The sequence below is a fragment of the Anser anser genome (genome assembly GCF_964211835.1).
Source record: "Anser anser genome assembly, chromosome: 7".
NCBI lineage: Eukaryota > Metazoa > Chordata > Aves > Anseriformes > Anatidae > Anser > Anser anser.
In genome coordinates this window covers 26,987,912-27,013,107 of record NC_139727.1, presented here as the reverse complement: position 1 = coordinate 27,013,107, position 25,196 = coordinate 26,987,912, and the positions used below count along the sequence as shown (strand labels likewise).

The 25,196-nt window shown below is 62.3% G+C and overlaps 1 protein-coding gene across 2 annotated transcripts in view; it reads right to left on the bottom strand.

Annotated features, from left to right (window-relative positions):
* Positions 1–24,656, bottom strand: part of SLIT1 (slit guidance ligand 1) — a 46,333-nt gene extending 21,677 nt beyond the window's left edge. Inside the window, exons 1-4 of one of the 2 annotated variants that reach the window (XM_083844013.1) lie at positions 24,532–24,656; positions 13,925–13,996; positions 13,562–13,633; positions 12,935–13,006 (exon numbers count right to left, since the gene is read on the bottom strand). In XM_083844013.1, the coding sequence (XP_083700139.1) occupies positions 12,935–13,006; positions 13,562–13,626 (137 nt within the window). In that variant the 5' untranslated portion in view covers positions 13,627–13,633; positions 13,925–13,996; positions 24,532–24,656. Of the gene's footprint in view, positions 1–12,934; positions 13,007–13,561; positions 13,634–13,924; positions 13,997–23,828; positions 24,184–24,531 lie in introns of those variants that run through there. The other variant, XM_083844012.1, reaches the window with a different exon arrangement.
* Positions 24,657–25,196: the final 540 nt, after the last annotated feature.

Sequence of the window (25,196 nt, the reverse complement as noted above, 5' to 3'; positions counted from 1 at the left end):
CCCAAGCAGCTCCCAAACAGGGCCAGTGCCTACGTGGGAGCTTGCCTCCAGCCTGTACCTAGCGTAATTACGTTCCCGGGTATGAAATCACCAGTAACTAATTAGACGGACCCGTTCCCGCCTAATACGCCGAAAGCCGCCTCCTAATTAAATATTATAGGGATTTAAAAGCATTTCTGACAACATATTAGGTATGTAAAATACAGCAAATTAGCCGGCTCTCCCACTGAAATCCTGCCTGGGAACAATGCAGCTTGCCGGCCGGGAAGGGATCCGGGACATGGCTTCGTGTGAATCGGGAGAAGGGCCCTTTCTTCTGCCTGAGCTTTTTATTAGGGTTTGGGATTCGCGGAGCACAAAGGCTGCAGCCCAGAAACTCTGAGCCCCTGAGCAAAAGCCCTCGGCACGATCATGGCAGTAAAGGCAGAGGGGATGCCAGGGAGCCCCGGGTTGCTCAGGTAAGCATTAATGCAAATTGTCTGCGAGCCCGGAGATGAGGTGCCAGCCACCGCAGCTTGGAGGGGAACGGGTGTTTTATGCATTATCAGCCCAGCCAGCACCACGGGCAGGCACGAGGAGATAGCGGGGAGCTGCTCAGATGCTCGGAGAGGCAATTTCCACCCAACTGCAGTGCATTTGATGTCGTGTGAAGCCCATTTCACACACACCGCCTGCCTCTGCCTTGCACAGCATGCAGGGATGGGGCCGGCCCCTGCACAGCCCCAGCCACACACGCGAGCACCCTACGGTGCCCCAGCCACCCCGATGGGCACCCGGAGGTCCCCACTGCACCCACTGAACCCCTCTGGCCAGAGAGCAGCTGGGTTTGGTCTCCCCTGCTCGGCTGGAGAACCCAGCGGGGATGGAGCTGGGGGCCGTGGGATGCTGAGGGGCTGCAGCATGTCCCCTTCTGCACGCAGGAGCAGCACAACGCAGCCCGGCACGGCCCGTGGCTGCTCCGGGGCCGGGCTCTTCCCCTAAAACCAGGGCAGAGAGCAGGAGGTTTGCAAGAGAGAGAGGGCCGGGAGCGAAGGCAGGGAGCAGCACCGGGTAATTGCCCGCAAACTCGCAGGGCGTTTGAAATTCACGCTTCAAAGTTGATGTCTGAGGGGCCCGGCCTGCCTTCGTGGCACACCGGGGGCGAGTCGGGGAGCAGGAAGGGCAGTGGGGAGAGGCGACCGCTCGCGCTCCCATGGCTTCAGTGCCAGCGCCAGCCACCCGCTGGGCTGCACTCACCCCTTCCCTGCCGCAGCTGCCAGCAGCGCCCCTGCCTGTCCCTGGTGCTCCCGGCCGAGGGATGCAGATCTGCGACCCCAAACCGGGCCAGGCTGTGCACGCTAATGCCCCGGCTCTCTGCTAAACGCGGCGGGATTGAGGGGCTAAGTGCATCAAAGCCAGGCTTTGGACTGGCTTAAAAAGGCACCCTGGTTTTAATCTGCCTGCCCACGCCAGCTACAACGAGACCCCCCCCCAAGCCATCTGCAGCCTCCCAAGCAGCATCCCAGCGCCTTGCGCAAGGCAGCCGAAGCCCAGACATGGCAGGGCTGGCCGAGCAGCTCTCCAGGACAAACTGTCCCCTCTGCACCTTGGGGACAGCCACGCCAAGCCCCTCTGCTCAGCCCCCAGCGCTGAGCCAGCACAGGATCCATCCCTCCCAGGGCTGCAGCCCACACCGCTGCTTTCCAGGGGATCAGCAGCCTCATCCCCCTTTATCCAGGGACAGATTGGGGACAGCGTGCATCGGCGGCCGCAAATCCAGGCACCACTCTCCCTCCTCCAGCCCCGAGACCTCCTGAGCCCCCCGAGCCTCGCCAGCTGGAAAGCTCCCCCTGCAAAACCCCATCTGCGGGGCCGGGCGATGCCTTCCCCGGAGGCAGCAGGGGCACGGGGAGGGTGCAGGTCACCGAGAGGGGACAGGACCCGTGCAGGGAGAGGGGCTGCCATGCACAAAGGCACGCACAACAGCAGGGAAGGGGTCCCGCCGCCCGTTTTGCAGCGGGAGGAGGATTTGCGCTGCAAACAGCCCCTGCCCCTCGTTATTTTTTCGCTGCAAGGACTATCTTATCCCTTATCAATAATTCACAGGTACAAACGATAACGTTAGCTGTCATGGGCTGGGAGCCACATGTCCCCAGCGAGGGGGAAGGGGCCGGGGCGGTCGCTATTGTTAACGCGTGTTGCACTGGGTGGGGGGGGAGGCGGGTTGGATAAATATTTAACAACGTGTCTCCGAGCAAATGTCCATGACCGAGGGCTGAACATGGGTTTTACACAGAGCTGCTCCTGCCCTGCAGAGGGTCATTAGCATGTTAAAAGCCGTCAGAGCGGGATGATGGAAGCCCCTCATGGGAGGACCCCCCCCAGCACTCAGCCCCGGGGTGGGGGGCTGCTGGAACATGGCAGGGCTTTCCCTGCCAAATTCCCCTCTCCCCAGCACAAAGGATGGGGCTGTGCCCCGGGTGGTGCAGGGGAGAATCCCAAAGTCCCGTACCGAGGGCAGGACGCGGGTGTCTGCCCCGCCGAGGGGGCACCTTGGGTGCCTGGGGTCTGGTGGGTGGCCGGGGCAGCGCATTGTGCAGCGGCGTTACAAAGGGCAGACAAAGAGCCACACACCGCATTTTGTGCGAGCTTCCTCTCCCGGCCTTTCTTTCGCCGTGTTGAGGGTGAGCTTTCTGTGTAAATCCCCGGGGGCGCGAGGGGAGAATAGGTGTCTTTGTTGGAGAGGCTGGAGGGGGAAAAAAGAAAAAAAAAAAAAAAAAAAAAGGGCACAAAACCCTAAGGCTGCAAGGACGGAGCACAAAGATTCGCGGAGCATGCAAAGAAATTCCTTCGGGCAGAGGATCAGCGGTCAGCAGGCTGTGAGCACGCAGGCAGGGCTGCACCCATGTGCTGGGAGCCCCCCACTTTGCACCCCTCGTGCTGCACACGCTGTCCCCAGAGGACCCCGGGGTGACAATTCTCCAGGGGCAGGCTCCCAGTTACAGCGGGACCCCAGCCCCAGCCCACGCGCCCCTGTGTCATCCAGGGAAGGGGACGTTCAGCCGCTGGGACGCCCCTGCCCGCGCAGCCCAGGCACAGAGCTCTCCCTGGGGACCCGCTCCAAGGCTGTCCCTTCCCATTTTGACCACTGGGGAAAGCAGCACGGTCTCCTTTGCAGCCTCAAAGGACATCACGTCCACCTCTTCCCTGCCGAGTCTTCAATGGTTAACAGCGGTGAAAAAGCCAAGTTTATTTCCAGTCTGAATTTGTCTGCTTTCAGCCTCCAGCTACCGAACAATTTTATGCTTTTTCTCTTTATCTTCCGTTAAAAAAAAAATAAATTAATGAGGTGTCTACAATCAGGCTTCTCCCCATGCAGGTATGCAAAGGCGGTGATCAAATCCCCTCCTCACCTCCTCTCGCAAACACTAAATAGGCCGAGCACTTTAATTCTTGTCACTGGGAGGCAGGTTTTCCGCACCTCCCATTACCTTGCACTTCCTCTCCGAGCACTTTCTGATTTCCCAGTCCCTGTCCCGTGGGCCCTGAGGCAGGAGCACCGTCCGGGGGAGCCCTCCCGCACGGCGACCCCCAGCCCTGCTCTGCTCATCCTCACCCCCTAAGCTGCAGCGCTGGGACCCCGCGTCCCGGCGCGGGCTGTGAGCTGGCTGCTAAGCCCTTTTCGGTGTAACCACGTCCCCAGACGCCGTTCGCGGTCTCGTAGCCGTGACCTACATTTTTTTCCCAGATGCGAGCCCTCGCGTGCGGCTGTTTGCCAGTGCAGGTGTTTCGGCGGAGCTGCGTGCCCCCAGCTGCTCTGCGGGACCCGTGTCCCGCCGGCAGCCCCAGCCCCGCTCCCTTCGCCTATCAGCACGCCTTTCCTTCCAAACTGAGCTGCCATATCCCACTCCGTGTCGCTGCGGGTGGCTCCTTCCCCAGCTGCATCGCTCACACGGTGCGAGAAACGGAGGCGAGGAGCAGCCAAAGAGCTGGCAAAAATCAGTTTTACCACCCAGGAATTATGGTGGGGCAGGAGCAGAGCCCCCCAGCACCCCGCCAGCGATGCCACCGCCACGATTTCCCCGTGAAGTCTACCAGTGAATCACATTGTCAGAGATGCTACACTGATTTTGCAGAATATTAATGTTTTCATGGCAATATCCTCCAGGCAAGAGTAAAATGACTTGCAGAAGTCTCGGTATATCATGTCAGCGCAGTCGCTACTTATCAACCCAATTTGTCAGCTCATCAAAAAAAATGATATCGGGTTTGTTTGACGAGAGCAATTTTCCATGTGGATTGGCATTAATTATCCTTTAATTCCTCCCTGATTGCCGCCCGTGCCGTTGCTGTAGCTGGGATCGGTGTCGCGCTGGAGGCAGCTCCGCATCGCGGGGACACGCTGCCGCTCACCACGGCACCGTCCCCACCGGGGTGGCAAAGTGCCTGATGTCCAGAGCTTCGTGCCCCCCGGGCACAGCCCCTCGTCCGGGTCGCACCAGGTCCGGGGACCTCGTGCCACCCCGGCAAAGAGCCGGGTTTGTGCACCCCTGCCAGGGCTGGGGACCTTTCCACCCCTCCAGCCCCTTTTCTCGGGCAGCGTGTGCTGGGGAGGCCCCCGGCGGAGCCAATATTTGCTTTCTCTCCGGTCAGCCCTCGGGCTGAGGAATGTGGGGTCACCACCTGCGGGGCTCTGCGGAGAGGCGCTTGTGTGGCTGGGACGCGGGAACGTCCCCTCGCGGCCGCGCTCTTTCTTCTCTCAATATTTGTAGAAGGAAACGAGAGGCGGGGGACCAAGCCCGGGCCAGGATGGGGGGCAGACGGCGTGTCGGCAGAAAGTACCCCTCGGGGCTCCTTCCCCTCAGCCCCGAGGGGCTCTTCTGTGGAGCACTCCCCTAAGAAGCTTAAGACCTGCCGTTAGCCGTCCTACGGCACGGGAGATACCCCAGCAGCCAGGAGGCTTGCAGATTGTGTCACTGCTCTCAGCCGCAAATGAAACTCAGAAGCGATGACCCTGCCCGTGGCCCTGGGGGTCCCCACCGGTGACACCGCTCCCCAGCAGCCCACTTAGCGCTGCCCTTTGCCGGCGCACACCTGATCTCTTTTGTGACCGACGTGCTTCGCATCCCGGCGTCGCAACCGGGGTGACGGAGCCCCAAAGGTACCCCCAGAGCCCAGGTGGGGGTGCAAAGGACTAAATATCATCGTTCCTCACGTTACGACCAAGAAGAAACTTCTCTCAAGAAGAAACTGCTGCTTCGGTGGTGCTGCTGTGGTGGGCTGTGTTTGCGCTGTCAGCTCACCACGGAGCCAAGGCACCTCCAAAAGCCGGACTCGCACGCTGTGTTTATCCCCAGCCCGGTGTGCCCGGAGCCCTGTGACCTCTAAAAGGCTCCTGGCGTGTCCACGGGCTGGCCCCGGGCACCGAGAGGCAGCCAGCAGCCCAGGGGACCCTGTCCCCACAGGCACTAGCTCAGAGCAGCCGCTTGCCGCAGCGTCGCGGCTCCCAGCCCCGGCCGCCTCGCCCCCAGCTGGGGTTGGGGTTGTGAGGCTGTTTCCCAGTCCGGGATGCCCATCTGGAAGCCATTAGGCACCTTTAATCCCCCTCATCCATTCTGGTGCTGTCTGAGCTCCCCCCCCACCAACACACACAAACGCTGCCATTCAAGCAGTTAATTTAAACAAATTCTGCCCAGCCGCCACGTCGCGAAGCGATGAAAAAGCCAAACGAAGCAGCTCAAAGCCAAGGGGGGAGGAAAAAAAAAAATGAAAGAAAGAAAGAAAAGAAAGAAAACCACTCGGCACGGCGGGGCTGATACCCAGAAAGACCAGCTGCATCCTCCTGTCCCAGCCAGCCACGGTTCCTCCCCTCTCGCAGGCAATCAGATACCATGCGGGCTGTGTAATTGGATGGCGAAGGATGGAGAGAGACGTCTTAAAGCTGGGCTCTAATCTCATTAACACCCGGCTGCGGGGACGCTGTGAAATCGCGGGGATGCTGGAATGAGCCACACGCTGCTGCGCCCACGGGGAAGAGAGCGAGTGAGCCGGAGCGCCCGGAGAAGGAAAATGCCTCTGTATGCACGGTGCCCCGCTGCACCGCCCCGGTTCCATCCCCACCACGCTGATTAGTAATTAATAGTGCTGGTGGTAATTGCTCTCCTGCTTTAATAGCCACTGCCGCAGACCGGCACGGACCCAGCAAAACGCGCGGCCGCGCGTTTTGCTGGGTCCGTGCCGGTCTGCGGCTAGTGGGGACACCACGAGCCCCTCTAGCAAATCCCCCAGTAGGTTCCTTCAATGGGTCCAGCCCCAAAAATGCATCCCCAGGCCCCCGTTGCCTGGGCGACCCCGCAAGCCCGCATTGCATCACGGTGGCCCCTGGGAAAAAGCATCCCAAGCCCGGGATTTGGATGGCAAGTGTGGGGGGGGAAGCGCCCACCCACCTGTGGGGCTTGGAGCAGGACAAAAGCCCCTTTGAGCGCCGTGCCGCAGTCCCCACAGGGATGGGAGGGCTCTGGGGATGCGGGGCCAGGACTCCTGGGTCCCAGATCGGTGTGGGAGGGGTCTGGGGATGGAGAGTCCCCTCCCAGCTTGGAGGTGAGGGGGTATTTTGGGGCTGGAAGGAGCGTTTCCTGTGCTTTCCATCAAAGTTTAATTTAATTCTCTGCTTATCGTCCATGGGATCCTGAAAACATAATTTCCCAAACACTCGGAGGATGGCCAAGCTCGTCTCGCCATCACCTCCTGGAGCAACTCCTTTGCTCCCCGAGCAGCTCTGCCCCAAACTCCTTCTCCCACCAGAGGGACAGCGAGACGGGGAGAAGGGGGGGCAAGGAACCCACTGCAACCCCCCCCCCCGGCTGTGTCCTACCGCCCCGTTTACAGACAACAAACAGCGAGACGTCTTCGGTTACAAACAGCTCCCTCGGGAGCAGTAAAAATTAATCCAGCTTTTCCTGTCCTGAAGGGAAGTACAAACGGGGACCAGAGCCTCAGGGGGCAAAGGGGGGGGGGGGGGGGGGGTGCAAAAACCATGGAGAGGGGGGGAGGCTGCGGGTAAGGCCCTGTAATCCCCAGGCTGCTGTGGGGCGGTGGGGGTCCCAACCCCAGGCGTCTGTGTCTCGCTGGTTAAGTGGGGATAAGCCTGGGATGATAATTAATTTAACAAAGACGAGGATCTGGGAGATGAGCCCCCACCTCCCTAAAGCCCCTCCAACACACCGAGAGGGGCTCTCCAACCCCGTGCCGGGACCCCCCAGCGCATCCCCAGCTTCCCCTTGGCAGTGCCCCCAGACCCCTCCGTGCTGGGAAATGCCACCCAAGGGAAGCGCGGGTTAATTAGCCAGCTCTGCACATTGCCACGTCTGGGGGATACGTGTGCGGGGGTACCGAGCTACAATTTGCTTTAAAATCACCACCTCAGACTTCTTTCCCTCATGTCCTGGAAATCAAATTACCGGAGGATAAGTCTGCTCACGATTCTTTGAAATTACTTTGAACCTTTCTCCTAAGCGAGCCGTAAAAACAGGAGGAAGGAAATGCTTTTATTCTGCTATCAAAATATACGGACAAAGGGAGCACTTCTTCGAGTGCTTTTTTAACTCTTTCAGAGGAACAAAAGTGGTTGGGGGGGGGGGCAGATGGGGCACATGGGTGCTAAGCTGGGATGGAGAGGTTCAAATATGTCATTGTCCCGTGCAATTAGCACCGCTGCCCAGCATTAGGAAGATCAGCCCTTGATTTTGGATTGTGCTTCAATGCAGGCTGCAAATGCAGGGAGGTGGGCAGCGATGCTCTGCACGGGACAATGGCACGCAGAGGGGGCAGCGGCTGGAAACAGCACCTCGCTTCGGTCCTGACCCCTTTGCCTTAATAACTCAGGAAAGTCAAATCCAAGCCGTGCACCCAAAGCAGGGCTGAGGGCGCACGGGGCAGGTGTCCCACACAGCGGTGGCTGGAGGGGGATCCCAGAGGCAGGCAGGAGAGGGACGAGCGTGGCAAGGGTGGGAATCGCTGGGGAAATGCCCGGCTGCAGCCGCAGCCCCCCGGCCGCCCGCCTGGCAGCGTCTCCTGCGCGGTCACCTCCCCACCTATTAGCGGTGCATTTGTTTCCCCGCGTTTCCTTAGAGCTGTCACGAGCCACACTGACTCTTTGTTCCCGGGGGCTGCAGCGGGGCCTCTCTTCCCCCTCCCCGATCCCCCCGCCCCAGCTGGGGGGGGGGGGGGGTCTCGCCTCGCACAGACCCTGCAGTCCCCCCCTCCTGATTGGTATTCGGGGGGACGCGTCCCAGCCCGGCCCCCCCAGCCCCGCGCTGCCTCGCTCCGTCCCCGACAGAAGGGTCTTTGTCGGGGAGCGCGAGGGGGTCCGGCACCCGGAGTCGCGGGGACAACAGCCGCGGGGACAACTTGGGCACGGTGACAGCGGGGACGCTGTGCCCGAGGGGAGGGGGATGCTCCCGGCAGGGGCTTCACATCCAGGCGTTGGGGATGGAGGGGGGTGAGCTGCTGCGGGACCCCAGAGGGGATGCAGGGCAGAGATGCCGGGAAGCAGCGCGTGCACATCTGTGCGCAAAGCACCATGCGCGTGGGGTGCCGATGCGAACACCGCGCCGTGCCCGTGGGCCCCTTCCCACGCGGCGGTTCCCAGGCACACGCCGAGCTCCCGGCTGCAGAACGAGGCGTGGAGCACAAAACCTCGCTGGAGGCACCGAGCCTCAGCCAAAGCCCCAGCAGGAGCGGTGTGGGAGGACGGGGCGGGTGTCTGGCACGGGAGAGCCGGCACGCAGCCAGAGCCAGCCCACCGCCTCGGCAGCATTGCCAGCAAGCCAGGGCGCAGCAGGCACGAAGGAAACATCCTCGGGGTGCTGTGCCGGGGGAAGAACACCCCCCGTGCACCCTGACCTGCCCATGCACACGCTTGGCACCAGCACCAGGGCACAGGACCGCTCATCCACCCACCCAGCGATCCCCTAGCCCACGTTCCCATCCCGCCCGGCGTTTCTCCATCCCGCCCGGCGTTTCTCCATCTCCCCTGCTCCCACCCGGGGCTTTCCCCAAGCAGCGCCGCGAGGAGCGGTCACCGGCACAGTCTCGCAGGCAACACCTCCCACGCGCAGCCAGCCCCATCTGAGCCGGGCCTGCTTTGTTATTCCTTCCCCCGACAGCTCCTTTTTCACTTGTCACCCTGTTTTGCTACTATGCAGCTCACAGCTTCCTCCCGCGTGCTTGTGGTCCTCTCCTTCTGAAGGATGTCATTTGCATTTTCTCGAGTTATTTAACACCACTCGATTTTTTTCTCTTTTGCCTGCCTTCATAGAGGCAATGGGGCTGCTTTTGGGCCAGATGCGGGGGTGGCAGCGAGGAACCTGCCCCAGAGCTCGCTGTAATGCAGACCCCCGTACCTGAGCACCACACGGCAGTGCTGGGGGCTCAGGGCAAGGCTCCCCCATCGCCCAGAGCTTCAAACACCCCCGGTGCAGGGAGGGCTGGCTCACCCCTGCTATCCCTCCCAGCTCCCAGACAGGAGCAAAGGGACAGCATCGCTGCTTTCTGCAGGCTCCGGCCACCAGAGGAACACCTTGCTAGGAGCAGGCGCCCCCAGCTCCCACAGCATCCCATGTCCCCGTCTCTGTCTCGGAAAGCCACCGGTGCTGATTGAGATGTTAACGCCGCTTCCAAGGAGCCCCGGGAGGCTGGCTGCTGCCCTGACAGACGGACAGGGAGCAGGGCTGCCAGCCCTTTCTTCCCCCCCGGCCTTGGCGGCGAGCACGGACGCAGCACCAGCTCCTCCACCGTTTTTGCTGGCAGGGGTCTGACGAGCCGTGGCCAGCATCCGAAACGCTCAGAGCTGCCCGCGCTGAGCGCCGCTCCTCTCCTCCCTTGCGCCAGCTCGGCTTCCCCGGGAGGAAACTCGTTATTTATAGCCGTCCTGGCTGCTGGCAGCACATTTCAACAGCCCACGTCTTTGCCTCCCTGACGATGCACCCGCAGCGTCTCCGTTCTCACCCTGCTGCCTCGGCCACCCCCAGGCTCCTCTCTCCTTGCCCAGCGCCCCCAAAGGGGCTTAAATAGAGATTAAGGGGGAAGGTTTGAAGGGAGCAGGGAGAAACCCAAGGGCTTGGCTTTTCCCAAGGGAAAAACAGCTCCCACCAGCTCGGGAGAAGGGCAGGAGCAAGCGGGGCTGAGCGGAGATGCGCACGGCCGCCGGGAGCAGCGCGATAGCAGAGGTCACCTTCGTGCCTGGCCGATTCCCCCCGGTGCAAGGCGAGATGCATTTTTTATCAGCTCACCACTTCACAGGAGACGTGCCCTTCCCCAGCCCGCCGCGGGGGCAGCCGTGCCCCCCCCCCCCGGGCCCACCACGCTTTGTTCTTCCGTCCGGCGCTGACAGTTTAATTAAACCCGGTTTGAGATGGGGTCGCCTGGGTCACGCGCGCTCCGGCAAAGCCTCAGATCAGCGCCATTTCCAGCCACCGGCGCTGCTTAATGAGTTACCCGCTCGTTACGGCGGGTATCAACAAGGGAGGCCATGCAGCCCCCCCTTGCCATCCCGCTGTGGGTCTGGCTCAGCCCCTTCGCTGCCTCCTGCCCCCAGGCTCAACCCCGGGGCAGCCGGGGCAGGATCCAGCCCCAAAATCAGCCCTTACGCATCCGAATGGGGACGGAGTGGCAGGTCCATCCCAATGGCAAACTGAATGGCAGGAAGGGAACTCAGTGTGCACTGAAATCTCAAATTTTCAGGCAATTTCTGAGCCCACAGGCTGTGGCAGCAGCAGCCCCAGGTGCTATCCTTCCCCCGAGGAGGGGGCACCAGCTCCGGCTGCATTTACTGCAGCCATCCCTGGCCGAGACAGACTCTGGGCAGGCGTCAGCCCAATATTCCCAAGTAGCAAGAGAAAACATTCCTCTCCAGGCATCTCACCTCCCCCATGGCCTCATTTGAGGCTCGTTTTCCACTGGCCCTCTGCTGCCATTCCCCAGCTTATTTGCGCCCCGGCGGATCAGGTTTACCTCCAGCCCGTTCCATTATCCTGATGCACAAATGCTCTTTACAGCCTGGATCTGAGTAACTAATTGCAGCTCGCGCAGGGCCGGGAGACCACAAAGCACCACCGGAGTGGATTAGGTTTTGACACTTGGACCCAGGAGGCAGAAAAGGCCTCTCTCCATCCTGACCCGAGCCAAGGTCCTCCTCTGCGTGCCCGTGAGAGATCTCTGTGAGTGCCAGACCATCGCATGGCTGCCACCCACCGCACATTCAACAGATTTGCCCTAACTTCTGCTGCTACATAACCAAGGTGCTGCTGAAGATGCAGCGAGAGGAAGGCTGGAGGATGCTGCAGCACCCAGGCACCCATCCGAGCAGCCCCCTCTGGGTCCCGCACCCACCCCTGTCTGCTTGAGCTGTCGCCCGCCTGCCGGACCTGGGAGCCCCAGCAGCCCCGGAGCTGGAGATGCACACCGGGGCTGGATGTGGTGGGCAGGGCACTGGGAAGCTGGCACGGGCACCAGGTGCTGGGAATGGTCTGGGGACAGCGCCCTGTAAGAGCTCTCAATTCCCGTCCCATCCCTCACGGTGTCCCAGCCAGACTCTGGGGCAAGAAGGGGGCACCGGCCACCCCAGATCCCTTTCAGCAGTTAAATAAGCACGAAGCCTGGTGGAGAGGCTCCGATTTCAGCTCGAGCAGAGCTGATTTCAATTTAGCTTAAACCTGTTCCCCACTGACTCATATCCCTGTAGCCCGAGCCGGCTTTGCAGCAGTTTAAGAGTGTCCTTGTGACCTCCCGCACCGCCGCACCAGCACGGTTTCAGATCTCACCTCCTGCTAAGCCAGCGTGACGGGGCGTCTACACAAGGTCTGCACTGGTACCCCCTTCCCTGCCATCCCCCCAAACTGTCCTGGGGAACCTCAGGAGCAGGGAGCCACGAGGAGAGTCAGCAGCAGGTCCCTGATGGTCCCCAGGCGCAGCACCTGATGCTCCCAGGGACGGGCACCACCTATTGCTGAGGGGCTGCAAGACCCAAGCCCGCTCGCCCCGTCTCAGATTGCAAAAAAAATAATCAAAAACCATCTACAGGTGCTGTGCCAGCAGAGAAGGCCGGAAAACAGCTCTAAGGTGGGAGAGAAGAGGTTTGACACCACCAGACCATGGGGTGGGAAGCGACAGCAGACGACAGGCGGGGCTGGCGTGCACCCACCCGCACGGAGGGGTATGAGGGGCATGTCCCCACCTCCCTGACAAGCCGCGGGGCTCTGCTTTTTGAAAGAGCCCAGTGCTAAAATCTAGGGAAGATGAAAAGGGAAACATGACTGTTTGTAAAATAACTCTCTCCACTGTGTTTTTGTTGCGCAACGGGCGGCTGGAGGAGGATGGGCCTTTGCTGGCGCCACGCTACGGCACAGCTGAGCTCAACAAATGCCATTTGATAATTAATTGAACGCCTGTGCTATCAGCTGCCATTACCTAGGCCCATCGCTGGCACCCATCCACCATTTCACACATCCCACGCTGGCAACCCACACGGCGGTTTAACCCTTCACTAAACGCCGCGACCCACTCCTGGCACCCGCAGCATCGCCCCGGGGCAGAGCAGCTCAGCCAGAGCATGCCCCAGGCACTGCCGTGCCTATCCTGGCAGCATGCTGGCCCATTCGGTTATTTTACCTCCTCCTGCCTCCGTGGGGACCTAATGTCCTCAATTCACAGCTAAGAAGTGGAGACGGAGGATGCCACACGTACAGACCTCGCGTCCTGGCCACAAATGCCCTGCTCCTGCATGGTGCAAGCATCCTCTCCACGTGGCGCAGAGCACCCAGCCCAAACCACCAGCGCTTACAGGACATCGTTAAACACCAGCACAATCCCCTGAGCCCCCCAAGGGACACCCCTGCCCCTCCAGCCCCCCAGCAGCCCCACGCACGGCCACGTAGGGGACCTGGGAGGTACTCACAGCCGCGACAGAGCCTGGTTGTGCTGGAAGAGGAGCTCGGGCAGGGCGTGCAGCTGGTTGCGGTTCAGCCGTCTGCGGGGAAGGAGAAAAGGGTCATGGGCTGGGGAGGAGAGCTGGAAACCCACCCCGGGCACAGCTTTGGCTCGCTCCGGCACGCCTGCTTCCAGGTGATGGGAGCCAACTGGGCATTAATAGATTTACTCACAATATTGCAATTATATGCAGACAGGACTCCAAGCTGTTAGCTGCTGATTGCTGCTTAACTGCGCTGTTAACCTGCTGCTCACTCAGCTCCTAATATTTGCTCGAGCAGCTCGGGGGTTTTAAGCTGCTGAGCTATTTTATTGAGTACTGAGCTGTAGCTCACGGCTCCCTGGCTCACACACGGGACACAGCTGATAACAATGGTAGTGATTTGTGTTTAACCTGCCCCTCACCTCAGGAGCGTCAAAAAGGGCTTTGAGATCTGTAGGAACAGCAATAGGCTTGCTTCCCACGCTGCTGTGCAGGAGTGGTGCTGTTTGAAGTCACGCAGCACCAACGGGCTATGGGTTAAGGCAAAAAGTGCCCGCAGGGAGCAGAGCTGCCACCCCGTGCCACCCACCCGCCTGCACGCCCACCACTCACAGCCGCTCCAGCTCCTTCATGTCATCGAACGCCCCGCGCTCCACCATGCTGATCTGGTTTTCCATCAGCTGCCTGCGGAGAGGGACACAGAGAGAAGGAGTTGGCTTTTGGAAGAGTGGCCTCCAGCTCAACCCAACCCAACCCTGCCCAACCCAACCCTGCCCAACCCTACTCAAACCAACCCTACCCAAACCAACCCAACCCTACCCAAGATCTTTCTCCCCACTGGAAGCCCACCATATGCTCCATCCCAACATGGATGCCCACCAGCCCCCCCAGCAGGTGCCCACCAAAGGGCTCAGCACCACCCTTAGCCCCCCCGGAGGGGCCGCACGCTGAGCGTGCCGCTCGCTGGGGACTCACAGGACACGGAGCTGCTTCAGCCCGGAGAAGTCGTTCTTGTGGATGCGTGTGATGTTGTTGCCGTTGAGCTCCCTGGGGAGAGAAGAGGCGGAGGTCAGGGGGAAAGTGCTCAGGAACCAGCCGGGCACTGCGGCACCACAGTCCCCAGAAAGGCATAGCCCAAAGGGCAGCAGTGGCCGCTGCATTTCTGTGCCCTCAGGGCGCAAGCTGGCACCGCTCAGGGACCACAGAGCAGCAAGGGATCGCCCTGCTCCCCAACCTGCCCATCCCCGCGCATCCCTGCCTGCCCAGACGCACATCACCCTGTGGGGAAATGCAGCAAATGTCTGGTGGGCTCATGCTGAACTCATTGAGCCTCTTAGAGAGGGCAAGGGCAATAAGAAAGCCGACAACTGGTCCCTGGAGAAGCAGGATGCCTCCGAGCACACAGCCACAGGTCACCCACATGCATCCCCACCAGTTTGGTGCTCAGCCACCTCACACCTCTGAAGCACGTGCCCGTAGGATGAGCACACTTCAAGGGCTTCTGCAACCCTTCTGCGAGCCAGGTCAGTCCCTACGTCCCACCTCTTGTGGGGAATAAGGAAAATCCTGCTCCCTCCACAGCTGCTGCCCTGCCCAGGGTCTGCTCAGCACAGGGACACGGTGCGCCCCGCCATCCCAAAGCCCGCTGCATCCATCCTGAGCCGAAGCCTGCCTCCGTGGCCATACGAGGGTATGGGGTCAGTGTCGGGATGGCCCCAGAGGCGTCGAGCAGCGTGTAGGGCCGCCCGGTACAGCCCGCGCAGCCGCGCACCCCGGGGTGCTGCCATTGTCCCTCTGAAGCGGCTGATAATGGCTAATGAGTTCCAGCTCGCCGTTATAGCCCCATAATTACACAGCTATTCAGCGGCTGAGATTGCCGGGCTCCTGCCATTATCCAGCCGTGTGTGTGCCTGCGTCGGGAGGGAGCTGGGGGGGGGCACGTTACTAGGACACAGATGAATGCAAGTGGGGAATGAATAGAGGCTCCCCAGCCCCGGCGATTAAACCGAGACCCACGCTCGGGCTCCGCAGCCCCCCCGGCTCGCCCTGCCTGCGCCGCACGGCACCGGGCTCCAGCAGGGCTGGGGATGCATGTCGGGGGTCTGCCACCTCCAGGGACTGCTCTGTGCCTGTGTCTGGGTGCACATTTCCCCATGGATCCCATCCTTGGGGCCAGCCGAAGGAAGGGAGGAACCCCTGCTTCGAGTGTGATTTTCCCCAAATGTCCTAAAGGGTCCGTGCCGAAGCAGATGGCCTCAGGGAGGTCCCCAGGGCCGCATCAGAGGTGACAGCACTAGCTCCTGGGGAGGGCAGTTTCCCAGCAGGACCTCACATCACCTTCTTTTAGATGTATGTAATACCATAGGCTGCGGTGTGTGCGTGGGAGCTGGGACATCTCTGCTACTGCAGACAGAGCAGAGCAGAGAGCTTTGATATGAACGCTGCCCAGCCTGCAAAGCCCAGGGATGACTCCTGGCACCGGCACTCCACGGCAGGAGCAACAGCCAGAGAGGCAGGGCACAGGCAAAGCAGAGCACAGACACGCAGAAATATCCAACAGCCACGGACAGGCCCCTCCTCGTGCCAAAACCAGCACCTGCCCTCTCTCCCAGGATAAAGCCTCCTGAACCCAAAGACTTTCCAGCACAAGCAGGGACACAGCATGCTGCCGCCCACCCAGCCGCAGCAACCTCCCTGTGTGCCTCCGAGCACCCCGGGGTGATGCAGGGCCGGGGCTGGTGGCTGTCCCCAAGGGGACAGTGTCCCAGCACCCCTGCACGGCCCTGCTTCCTCGGGGGCTCGCCCTGCGCGCTCCCTGACAACTGCTCTCGGCATCTCCCCTTGCCTTTGTTCGGGTGAATGATGGCCTCCGCAGCCGAGATGGGAACGAACAGCAGGTACAGCTTATTTGTAAGGATGCCGAGGCAACCCTGCTATTTAACTTCAGACCATTTTTTTTTCCCCTCCAAATCCCCCTTGGCTCCTCACAGAGATAAATCACGGTCTGCTGTGCCCAGACCCCAGCTCCCTGCAGCACAGCTGCTGCCGTGAGCCCTTCCCAGCGAAGCAAACCCCTGCCCTGCCCCATGCAGCAGAGCCTCACCGAGGGCTGGTGTGGCTGGGGACCCGCCTGGCAGCGTTTCTGGGCTGTGATCCGAAAGCCCAGATGTAGGGCATGCTCATCCCCCTGCAGCTGGGGTGATGTCTGGATGCTGCAGTGGGCTTCATTGCACCGCGTTTGCGTAGGCTGGGCTGAAATTCGGTTCCTATCTCTGGACGGCTCATTCCACTCCCGGGAATGTGTCTTTTCCCTCTCCGGGGTGGGAGCTACACCAACTCTGTAACAAACTTGCCGAGTGCAAATGCTGCGGGGTAATTTATTAAACACAGCCAGCATGAGCGGTATTTCCCTGGGCGCTGATTTATCAGGAGCAGGGGAGGGGAACGCTTCGGGGGCAGCGCAGCCTGTTTGTGCTCTGTTACAAAGCAGCAGCTTTTTGGCACACACACGGCTCCCGCCCTTGCACTCGTCTGCTGAGCCTTGCTCCCCCACCGAGGCAGAGAACTGAATTGTGGTGCTCCCAGGACAGCCTGAGGTCCCCGCTGACCCTGTGCCCTGCCACTCGCTCCGTCGGGGCCGTGCATCCCTCCCTCCGCGGTCCCCATCGCCCTGCGGTGCCTGCCCTTGGCTCGGGGCACCCCCAGGGGCACGGCTCCTTCCCAGCAGCTCCGTGTCCCTCAGCCCAGAGCCCCGGCCCCAGGTGGAGGCAGCCCTGCTGGGTGATGATCAGGGAAGCTGGGAGATGAAGGCTGCAAGGTCACACACCCCACAGCAGGACCGCTGCAGCCCTCCGTCAATCCTGCCGGACACCTCCAGGGCTCATTCAGCAAGCCACGCTCCCCAGCGCCTGTTCCAGCATCTCACCTCTCCTGCCATGAGGACCATTCCTGAACCCTGACCCGCTCTCGCTGCAGGTGGACCCCATCCGTGGCCACCACGCTGCTCCCGTGCCCATGCAGCTCCCCTCTTCCAGCCCCAGCAATCCCCTGGCACGTGCAGCCCTCCGTCCTCTCTATTTTGCCAGGGTAGGACCTGCTGGGTCGTGCTCCAGCCCTCATCCCTGCTGCTGGCTGCTGCCTCCCACCGTACGCCTCCCTCCAGCCCCCAGGCTCCTGCATCCTTTTGGCCGGACCCTTCCTCCTGTTCCCTGAGCCCACTTGGAAGCCTAAGCCCGTCCCCCAGCACGCTTGCATCTCTCCCAGCCTGGTGTCAGCTGCAAATGTCATAAGCAGCTCCCCTTCCATCACGGTCCTGCTAATGGAAACGCCGAAGAGGAGCAGACCCCAGACTGACCCCTGTGCTCGGCACTGGGGCACAGAGCAGCTGCAACCTTTCATCCCTATACTTTTACTGCATTTTTCAAGTCTTCTCCGGATTTCACTCAGCTGGCTTGAATGCAACGGAGTCCCAGCACTTCGCAGCCCCAGGAGAGGCGGTCCCGCCAGTGCCAGCACGGAGGGGAGCTCAACACGTCTAGAGCCTGAGGGGTTCGGGGTAACCCCATCCCTGCGAGGTGCAGGAGGGGATCCTGGATGCTGCTGCCTCTGCTCGGGGAGAGGCGCTGGGCACCCACACTGACGCAGCAGCACAAGGGGCTCAGCACCTTCCCCCCCTTTTCCTTCCCACCCTTGCCTTGAACTGTCCTACAAGGAGGAGCCCACGGGGTTCACCCACCCAAGCCCCTCGGGGGATGCAGCACACCGCAGCACAAACACCCTCCTAGGTGCCTGCAGGGCGATGTGTCCGAAAAGGGGAGCCCCAGGAGCAGCTGTGTGCTCTCTGGGCTCCTCGCGGGGTAACCACCCCTTGCTGGAGGGGAAACCAAGCCCGAGCGCGGCGCTGGCCCCCAGAGCACAGGACACTCCGTAAGCCTTTATGAGGTACTAAAGCAGGTTAGCATCACGATAAATTTTTAAGTGCTACAAACAGCATTGATTGTGCCACGGGCGCTGTGGAACGGGAAGGCTTTCTGTTCTTCCTAAGTTCTCTCCAGGGTTTTCATGCCACAGCCATTAGCCGCCAGCAGTCAGGCAGCGCTTTCCCCTCGCACAGCACCGTGGTGTGTCACCTTCAGACGAGCCATCGTTCTCCATTTGGCAGAGCAAGGTCCAATCCAGCCCGATCCTCAGCAAAGCCTCTGCTTACCCCTCCTGGAGCGGCTCACAGGGGGGGCACCAGGACATGCGCACCCCGACCCTGGGTTTTGGGATGGCGACCCCAGTGCCTGCTCAGCCCCAGCCTCTAGGTCTCCTGGAGCATCCCATGCTGGAGCTGGGGCTTCCTCTCACCACGAACTATCCGGGGCAGGGGGGCACTGCCCGGTGCCCCCCCAGCTCCCCCAGCTCCCCGCTCACTGGGCTCCCCCCACCAGGGCCAGCAGCTCGCATCTCTCCCACTCGCAGTGCCAAGGGCTGCTCCTCGGCTGCATTGCTTGAAAAATTAATCTTCCCTTTTTTCTGTTCTTCCTCCTCCTAGCAGCTTCTCTCCCCCATAGGACACTCGCCTCTGCTATTTTGAGCAGCAAGTGCATCCAAAATGCACACCAGGAAAGCAGAAATCCAACAAAGCTTCGGAGGCGGGAGCCCCGAGATGGACCTGGAGGGACCAGCCCTGCGCCCTGCACCGACGCCACCGAGGTCACCTCCCCCGTGCCGCAGACCTAATAACCACCTTGTCACCTAACCAGCTCCCTGCCCACGCTGCTAACTGTGGCCTCGTGCTACAGGCAGGAAAACCTCGGCTCCTGCCACTGCCACCTCCTGCGCGGGGACGGCCACCAGCCGCGGGAGCTGGCACCGGGGCCAGCGGCAGAGCAGGAATGTGGGGCTGGTGTCCCACGGGACGGGGCACTGCTAATGCACAGCTGCTTTTATAGCCCTTCAGACAACACGTAGAGAAATGTTCTTTTTTCTTTTGGGTTCCATGGAAGGTTATTTCGGTAGCAGTGAACATAAAGAGGCTTGTGGACGCGGCGCTAAGCACCACCGGAGCGGGCAGGGAACCATGAAGGACGTGGATGTAAGACAAAGGCAGGCGCTTCCTTCGCCCACCTCACCTCTCCTGGAGAGCAAACCGGAGGAAGCCCCGCCACAGACAAAGCCCCTCTCAGCACGGGGTGGCAGGCTCGTCTGCCTTCCCCCCACGGGACACCCTGCCCCTGCCTGCGCCACCTCGGTGGCACCACAGATCCCCTCCGCTCCGCCGTGCCGCTGGCCGTGCTCCCCGCGGGGTCCCTCGAGCATCCTCAGCCCTTCCATTTTACACGGTGCTGGCTGCCCCGCGCTGCTGCCGGCTGAGGATTCATTAGGAAAGGAAGGAAACAATGAAGCGGGGAGCGTGAAGCTCAGGGCAAATGCAGGTGCCGCAATGAGCCAGCTAGAGGGGGTGCGTGGTGTACGCAGGGTGCTGTGCCGCACGGCCTCCCCGCCGCGGTGCCCAGCGCACCGGGGCGCAGCCGAGGCATTTGCAGGTGCACGCCAGGGAGCGAGGCTTGGAGCCAGGAGCAGCTTCCCTCCTCGCTCCCGCCCTGGCGCAGAGGAGTCGCCGGCAGCACAATGCATTGCCCCGGAGGAGCAAAGTGGCAGCACATTGAAGGCAAAAATATCTGTTTTAAAGGATGCAATAAAACAGAGCCGCGGAAGGGTTTATAGGGAAGCAATTGCTGTGCGGGGTGAGAAGTGGTCACCAGAGGCCAATCCGACGGGCTTTATTGCCTGTTACCGGTGACTTTTCCCAACCAGGGGACAATAGATCCTCCGCTATCAGCCTCAGCCCCAGTCAATACAAACACGACATAGTTTTTTAAACTAATATTTTTCCAGCATGCAATTCCACGGAGAGCGAGAACGCAGCGTTACCATGGCGATATATAGACAGCATCTGCCTTGGACGTAGCTGAAGGGAGAAATTGGAATAGAATTGCAAATTTCCTCTGTCCGGGAAGGCTCCCAAGGAAGGCACCGCGCTGGGCTGGGCAGGCTGGGCTGCCTCCCCCGGTGAGCCCGCACCCACCCTGTGCCACCCCGGCCATCCGGGCAGGGTGAGGGCTGCGGGGTCATCCCAGCACTGCCCCGGCTGGAAATTGGCCCCACATCCTGCCCCGGGGCTCTGCAGCCTGCCTGCTCCCCCACACCTGCAGCCAGCCCCCTGGGCGCTCGGAGGAACAGCGAAACCTCAGCCGGCACCTTGGGGATGGAGGGGTTGGCCCCAAAACGTGTTTCCTAAGGAGGAGCGTTCCCGAAGCACCCCGAAGAGATGCAGAGCAAGGGCTGTTGCCGAACACACGAGCGCTGCTGCCATGCACCAGCCCGGCTGCCGCAAGACATTTTGCTCAGGCAGCTCGGGGAGAGGCGCGTGCATGAATTAAGCGCTCTCCAAACAAGAGCTCGCTGCTGTAATTTCGGCAGCAGATGGGCACGCAGCGCACCAGCCTCGCAACCGCAGCCACCCTGGCAGCGCGCGCCCGTTCCCGAAGGCTGGAGCTCAGCTCCCTTTCTCTTTGCCAGCGATCTGAATGCAAACCCCCACCCCCCCAGTTGCAGCAGGGGGGGGACTAGTCGGAGGGTGCACTTCTAGATGGGGCCCTTTTCAGTACGGGCAGGTCCTGAGCTGGGGGAGCAAGCCAGCCAGGAGCCCCACGGCAGGCTCCGAGGGGCACCCAAGGGGGCGCAGCAATGGGGCGCTGGTGCCGCCGGAGCCCCCCAACAGCCGGAGCCCCCCAACACACAGGGAGGTGGCGAGAGGGGTGAGCGGGGCAATTCTCAGCTGTCAGCTGAAAACTTCAGAAGCAGAAGCAAGTGCAAGGCAATCAGGCTCCATTCAGGCCCCATTAGCAAACAGCCGCGCTGGAAGCAGCCATTTGACGGCGGTGAATTTGCACTGATCCTGCTGGCACGGGGAGAATTACCCAGCTCCCCGACAGGGGAGTCTGCTCTTCAGAGGCGCTTTCAAAGAAAGAAAGAAAAGCAAGCGAGCAGGCAGGGAAGGGAACCGTGCCCTTCTCCCACGGCTCTGCCCCTGCAGCTGAGATTCGAGGGGCTCCCGGGGGCAGATAGCTCCCAGGGGAGACGGGACCTGATCCCTGGTGCCACACGCAGCATTTTCAGGTGGGGTTCCCATGGGCAAAGCAGCCTGGAGGATTATCACCCGTCCTGCCCACCATGCCCCCAGGAGACGCTCTATCCTGCTGTGCCAGAGGCACAGGCGCTGTGCAGAGCGCCCAGAGATTTTGCTGCCTCTCCCCTTGCTGCAGCACAAGCCTCGCTGCTCAGTACCTGCTCCAGGCGAGCTTGGGGGTGCGGGCACCGCTTGGCTGCCCGAGTGCAGGAAAGCCTCACCCCGACCCTCCTCTGGAGTACTGCTAGGAGGGCACATCACCTTGGGGAGCCACCCCCACCTCCCTGTCTCACTAGAAAAGGCCTTTGACAGTTTCTCTCTGGTGTGTGATCCTCCCAGATTGCAGAGCTGCAAAACCTGGGAGAGGTTTGCCTGGGACAGGAGCTGGCCACCTTACCCCGGGGGTACCAGCTACACCGGAGCCCACGGTCGCATCCCCCGGGCAGGGAGTGCTGGCATGTGCCGAGTGCTCAGTGCTTCCAGGAAACACAATCAGACCAGTGCCTCTGCGAGGCAAATAATCCCTGTTCTTCAAAGGAAAAGGGTGTGTTTCAAAGGCTCGGACCTCATCACCAGGCACTGCTGCCCCAGCCCATAGAGCAGTGCCTACAGGTGCTGCACCGTCCCTGCCGGGTCTCATCCAGCTGGGGGGCACCGGAGAAAGCCTGGTGCCTCCGAACACCGCGTAAGGCTGCGGCTGTGCAACAGGCAGGCAGCACGACAGCAGAGACACCGCTGCCCCTTGCCAGGTTGGCACCGCTCCCGCCGCACATCCCGGGGCTGGGAAAGAGCCAGGCAGCGAGGGCACGGGGGAAGGATCGCTGGTTTCCCAAAACAAGCCATCCCTCGGGGACAGCGAGAGCCGTGCCCGCTCCGTGCTGCAGGCTTCCCTGCAGCTGCTAGCTGCCCCTGCTCTGTTAAGCAGTAAAAACTTGGTTGCAGCCTCCTTACGGGGAACCTGAACTCGCTTACGAGCTGTTCCAGCATGAATGCACTGCTCGGGGATGGGACCTGCTGCGCGCAGGCACCCTCCAGCACCTGCGAGGGCGTGCAACAAAGCTGGAAGTAGTTATCCAGCAGACAACACCCACGAGGGAGCAGCACGTCTGCCTCAGCCCCGCCGGCAGATCCTGCAGCAGCAGCTGCGTGAACGTGCAGGGAACCCGGCGGGGACGGGCACGCAGGAGCGGGGCAGGCGAGGCAGAGCGGCAGACAGCGAGCGGGACCAGCTGCCGGAGGGGAGAGATGCCCCGCGGGGCACCACTGAAGACCCCCAGGGGTCTGTCCCCTCCAGCAGCAGGACCACCGGCTCGTCTGAGCGATGCTGAGGCGGGGGCTCGCTGCCCATACCCCCCCCAGCACCCTGCACCCGGAGCAGCTGCTGTGGGGCACACGGTGCTCCCCGAGGGGCAGAAAGGGCTGCTGCGCAGACTTTCCCCCAGCTCTGGGCATGCAGGGGAGGGTGCCACGGCCCCGGAGCTCACAAACCAGCAGCCCGCAGCCGCCTGGTTGTTGTTGTGCGCAGTAATCACTTGGAGGAGGATAATTATGGCGGGAGAAGAGAAAACTCCATGAAAGCGGTGCCCCGCAGAGCTCCCAGCGCCGCACGCTGGGTGCAGCCCAGGCAGCTGCCACCCTGCCAGGCTGCCTGCTGTCCCCATCTGCTGTCCCCAGCCGCAAGCAAAGGGCACATTCGCACCCCAGTAACCAGGTGAGGCACGGCACAGGGGCAGGAGGAGCACCGTGTGCCCAGGATACATCCCACGGCAGGCACAGCGCCAGTAGGCTCCAGAGCAGCCCCTGGGACGATGCACCCGGTGCCCCCGGGCAGAGGGGAGAGGCTGGGGACAGCTCTGCTGTTCTGCTGGTAGTGGGGACACCTGCACACCAAGAACCTATACAGCTGGACCATGTCTGTGCCCCACGGGAGGGAAGTTTTCCCCATGGGGGTCCAGCCTAGAGACCCAGAGACCACCCCGGAGGGTCTGATGAGCGGGGAGATGGTGGCACGGGGCTGGAGGCTGGTCACACCATGGGATCCCCAGGGGAGACTGAGGGGACGGGACCTGATCCCTGGTACCACACGCAGCGTTTCCAGGCAGGTTTCCCAGGGACAAAGGGGTGCCCAGCACGGCTATGGGCTGGGGGCGGGAGGCACCCACAGGCAGCCCCTCCAGCTGCGTGGGTGCCCCGTGGGGACAGCCCCACACCTGCGTGTGGGCGCACAGCTCCTCGCGTGCTGCCCCAGGTCCCTCACACCCATGCCCACCAGCGCAAATGCCCCCTGCAGCAACCCCCCCGGCACAGCTCTGCCCCCCAGCACTGGCACGCGGGGGCTCTCTCACACTCTGGACCCCTCGCACACCCCTCCCACGGACGGGGGGTGCTGCACAAATACCCCGCTCCCCACCTCGACGGGGCGCACCCCGCGGCGGAGGGGACAGCAGGGGGGCTCCCCACGGCGGGATGCTGCCCGCGCCCCCCGGCCGGACCCCTGCGCGCACACAGGAGCAGGGCGCACCCCCCCCGACGGGCTCCCGCACCCGAGCCCCCCGGCCGTTTGCACAAGCCCTCCCCAGACGTCCCCAAACACCCCCAAAACCTCCCCGGGGCCGCTCGCCGGGCTCCCGCACCTACACCCCCGACGGGTTCCGGGCACCCCCCCCCCCGGACAAAGGCCGCCGGAGCCCCGCGGCTACTCACAGGCGCTCGGTGCCCCGGGGGATGCTCTTGGGCACGGCTCGCAGGGCCGTGCCGTGGCAGTCCACCGTGGTGCCGCTGCAGACGCACAGCTGCGGGCAGGCGGCGGCGGCGGCGGCGGGGGGGCCCCGGCAGAGCGCGGCGCAAGCCAGGAGCCAGGCGGCGACCCGCAGCCCCGCCGGGACCCCCGCCGCCCCCCCGGGGGTCGGGGCCGCCGCCATGGCAGCGGGCAGCGGCGCTAGGCGGCGGGGCCGCTCAGCATCACCGGGGGGGGGGGAGCGCGGCTCGGCTCGGCTCGGCACGGCACGGCTGCGGGGCGAGAGCCCCGTCGGCGGCACTCCTCACTGCCGCCCCATCCCGCAGCCAGGCACAGCCCCCGCGCTGGCTCCTCCTTCCCCGCCGCCCTGCCCGCCCCCCCCCGCCGCAGCCCCCGCCTCTCCCGGAGCGCCCCCCCCGGCCCCCAGCCCGGCCCCCGGGCACGGAGCCGTCGGGGCTCTGCGCCCCGAGGGGAGAGGGGGGCTCCGGGCCGGGCTGGGGGCGGAAGATCCCGGGGGCTGGCAGGGGTTGGGGGCAACCTCCGCGTCCCCCCGTGCGCTCCGAGCACCGTTCTCCGTCTCCTTTCCCATCCCAAGGGAGCAGCTCAGGAAATAAAGTAGCATAAATGTTGCTGTGGCTGAGCCTCTAAGAACGAAGAGGCAAAATGTACCTGGTTCAAGGCAAAACATGAGCAAACCCAAGAAATCTTGTGAGCTTGGCCCCAAGCTGTTGACATCTCAGAAATGAGAGCGGTGCGTTTGCTCTGGTGCCGTCCATTTTCTTCTCTGAGGTCTACAAATGAAAAGAAGGAGAGTGCAACCAGGAGGGCCAGACACCTGCTTTATTAGTGGCACCCGAAACGCTTCCATAACCCCACGCCTCCAAGAGCAGAGTCGTGAAGGGAAGCAGCAAAGCTTTCCGAGATGCCCACAGAGCCCTGGCTGCTGGAGCAACCGCTGCAGATTTCCTTCTCGGAGAGGAAACCCATCAAAGGAAGGGATGTGGGAGCTGTCAGGTTGCTCCAGCAGCAGGAGATGAGGTGTGTGAGCACGGACACCCCACCACGCACCCCTTCCCCTGGCCAGCAGGGTGTCTGCAGGGCTGGCAGCAGGTCCTGGGGCCAGGAGCACCTCTTAAATAATACGGCGCTACACTACGGTGCTACCAGAGAGCCAGAGAGGTGCCTGCTCGGGGTCCCCCTGCAGCAAGGACCCCCTCGCACACACAGGGCTGCGCGCCTTGGCGCAGATCAGCAGCCCTTCCCCGTCCCAAATGCCGGCTCCCATCATCTGTCTGCATTTTCGTGACATCTCCTTCCTCTGGCCCCAGTCCCGG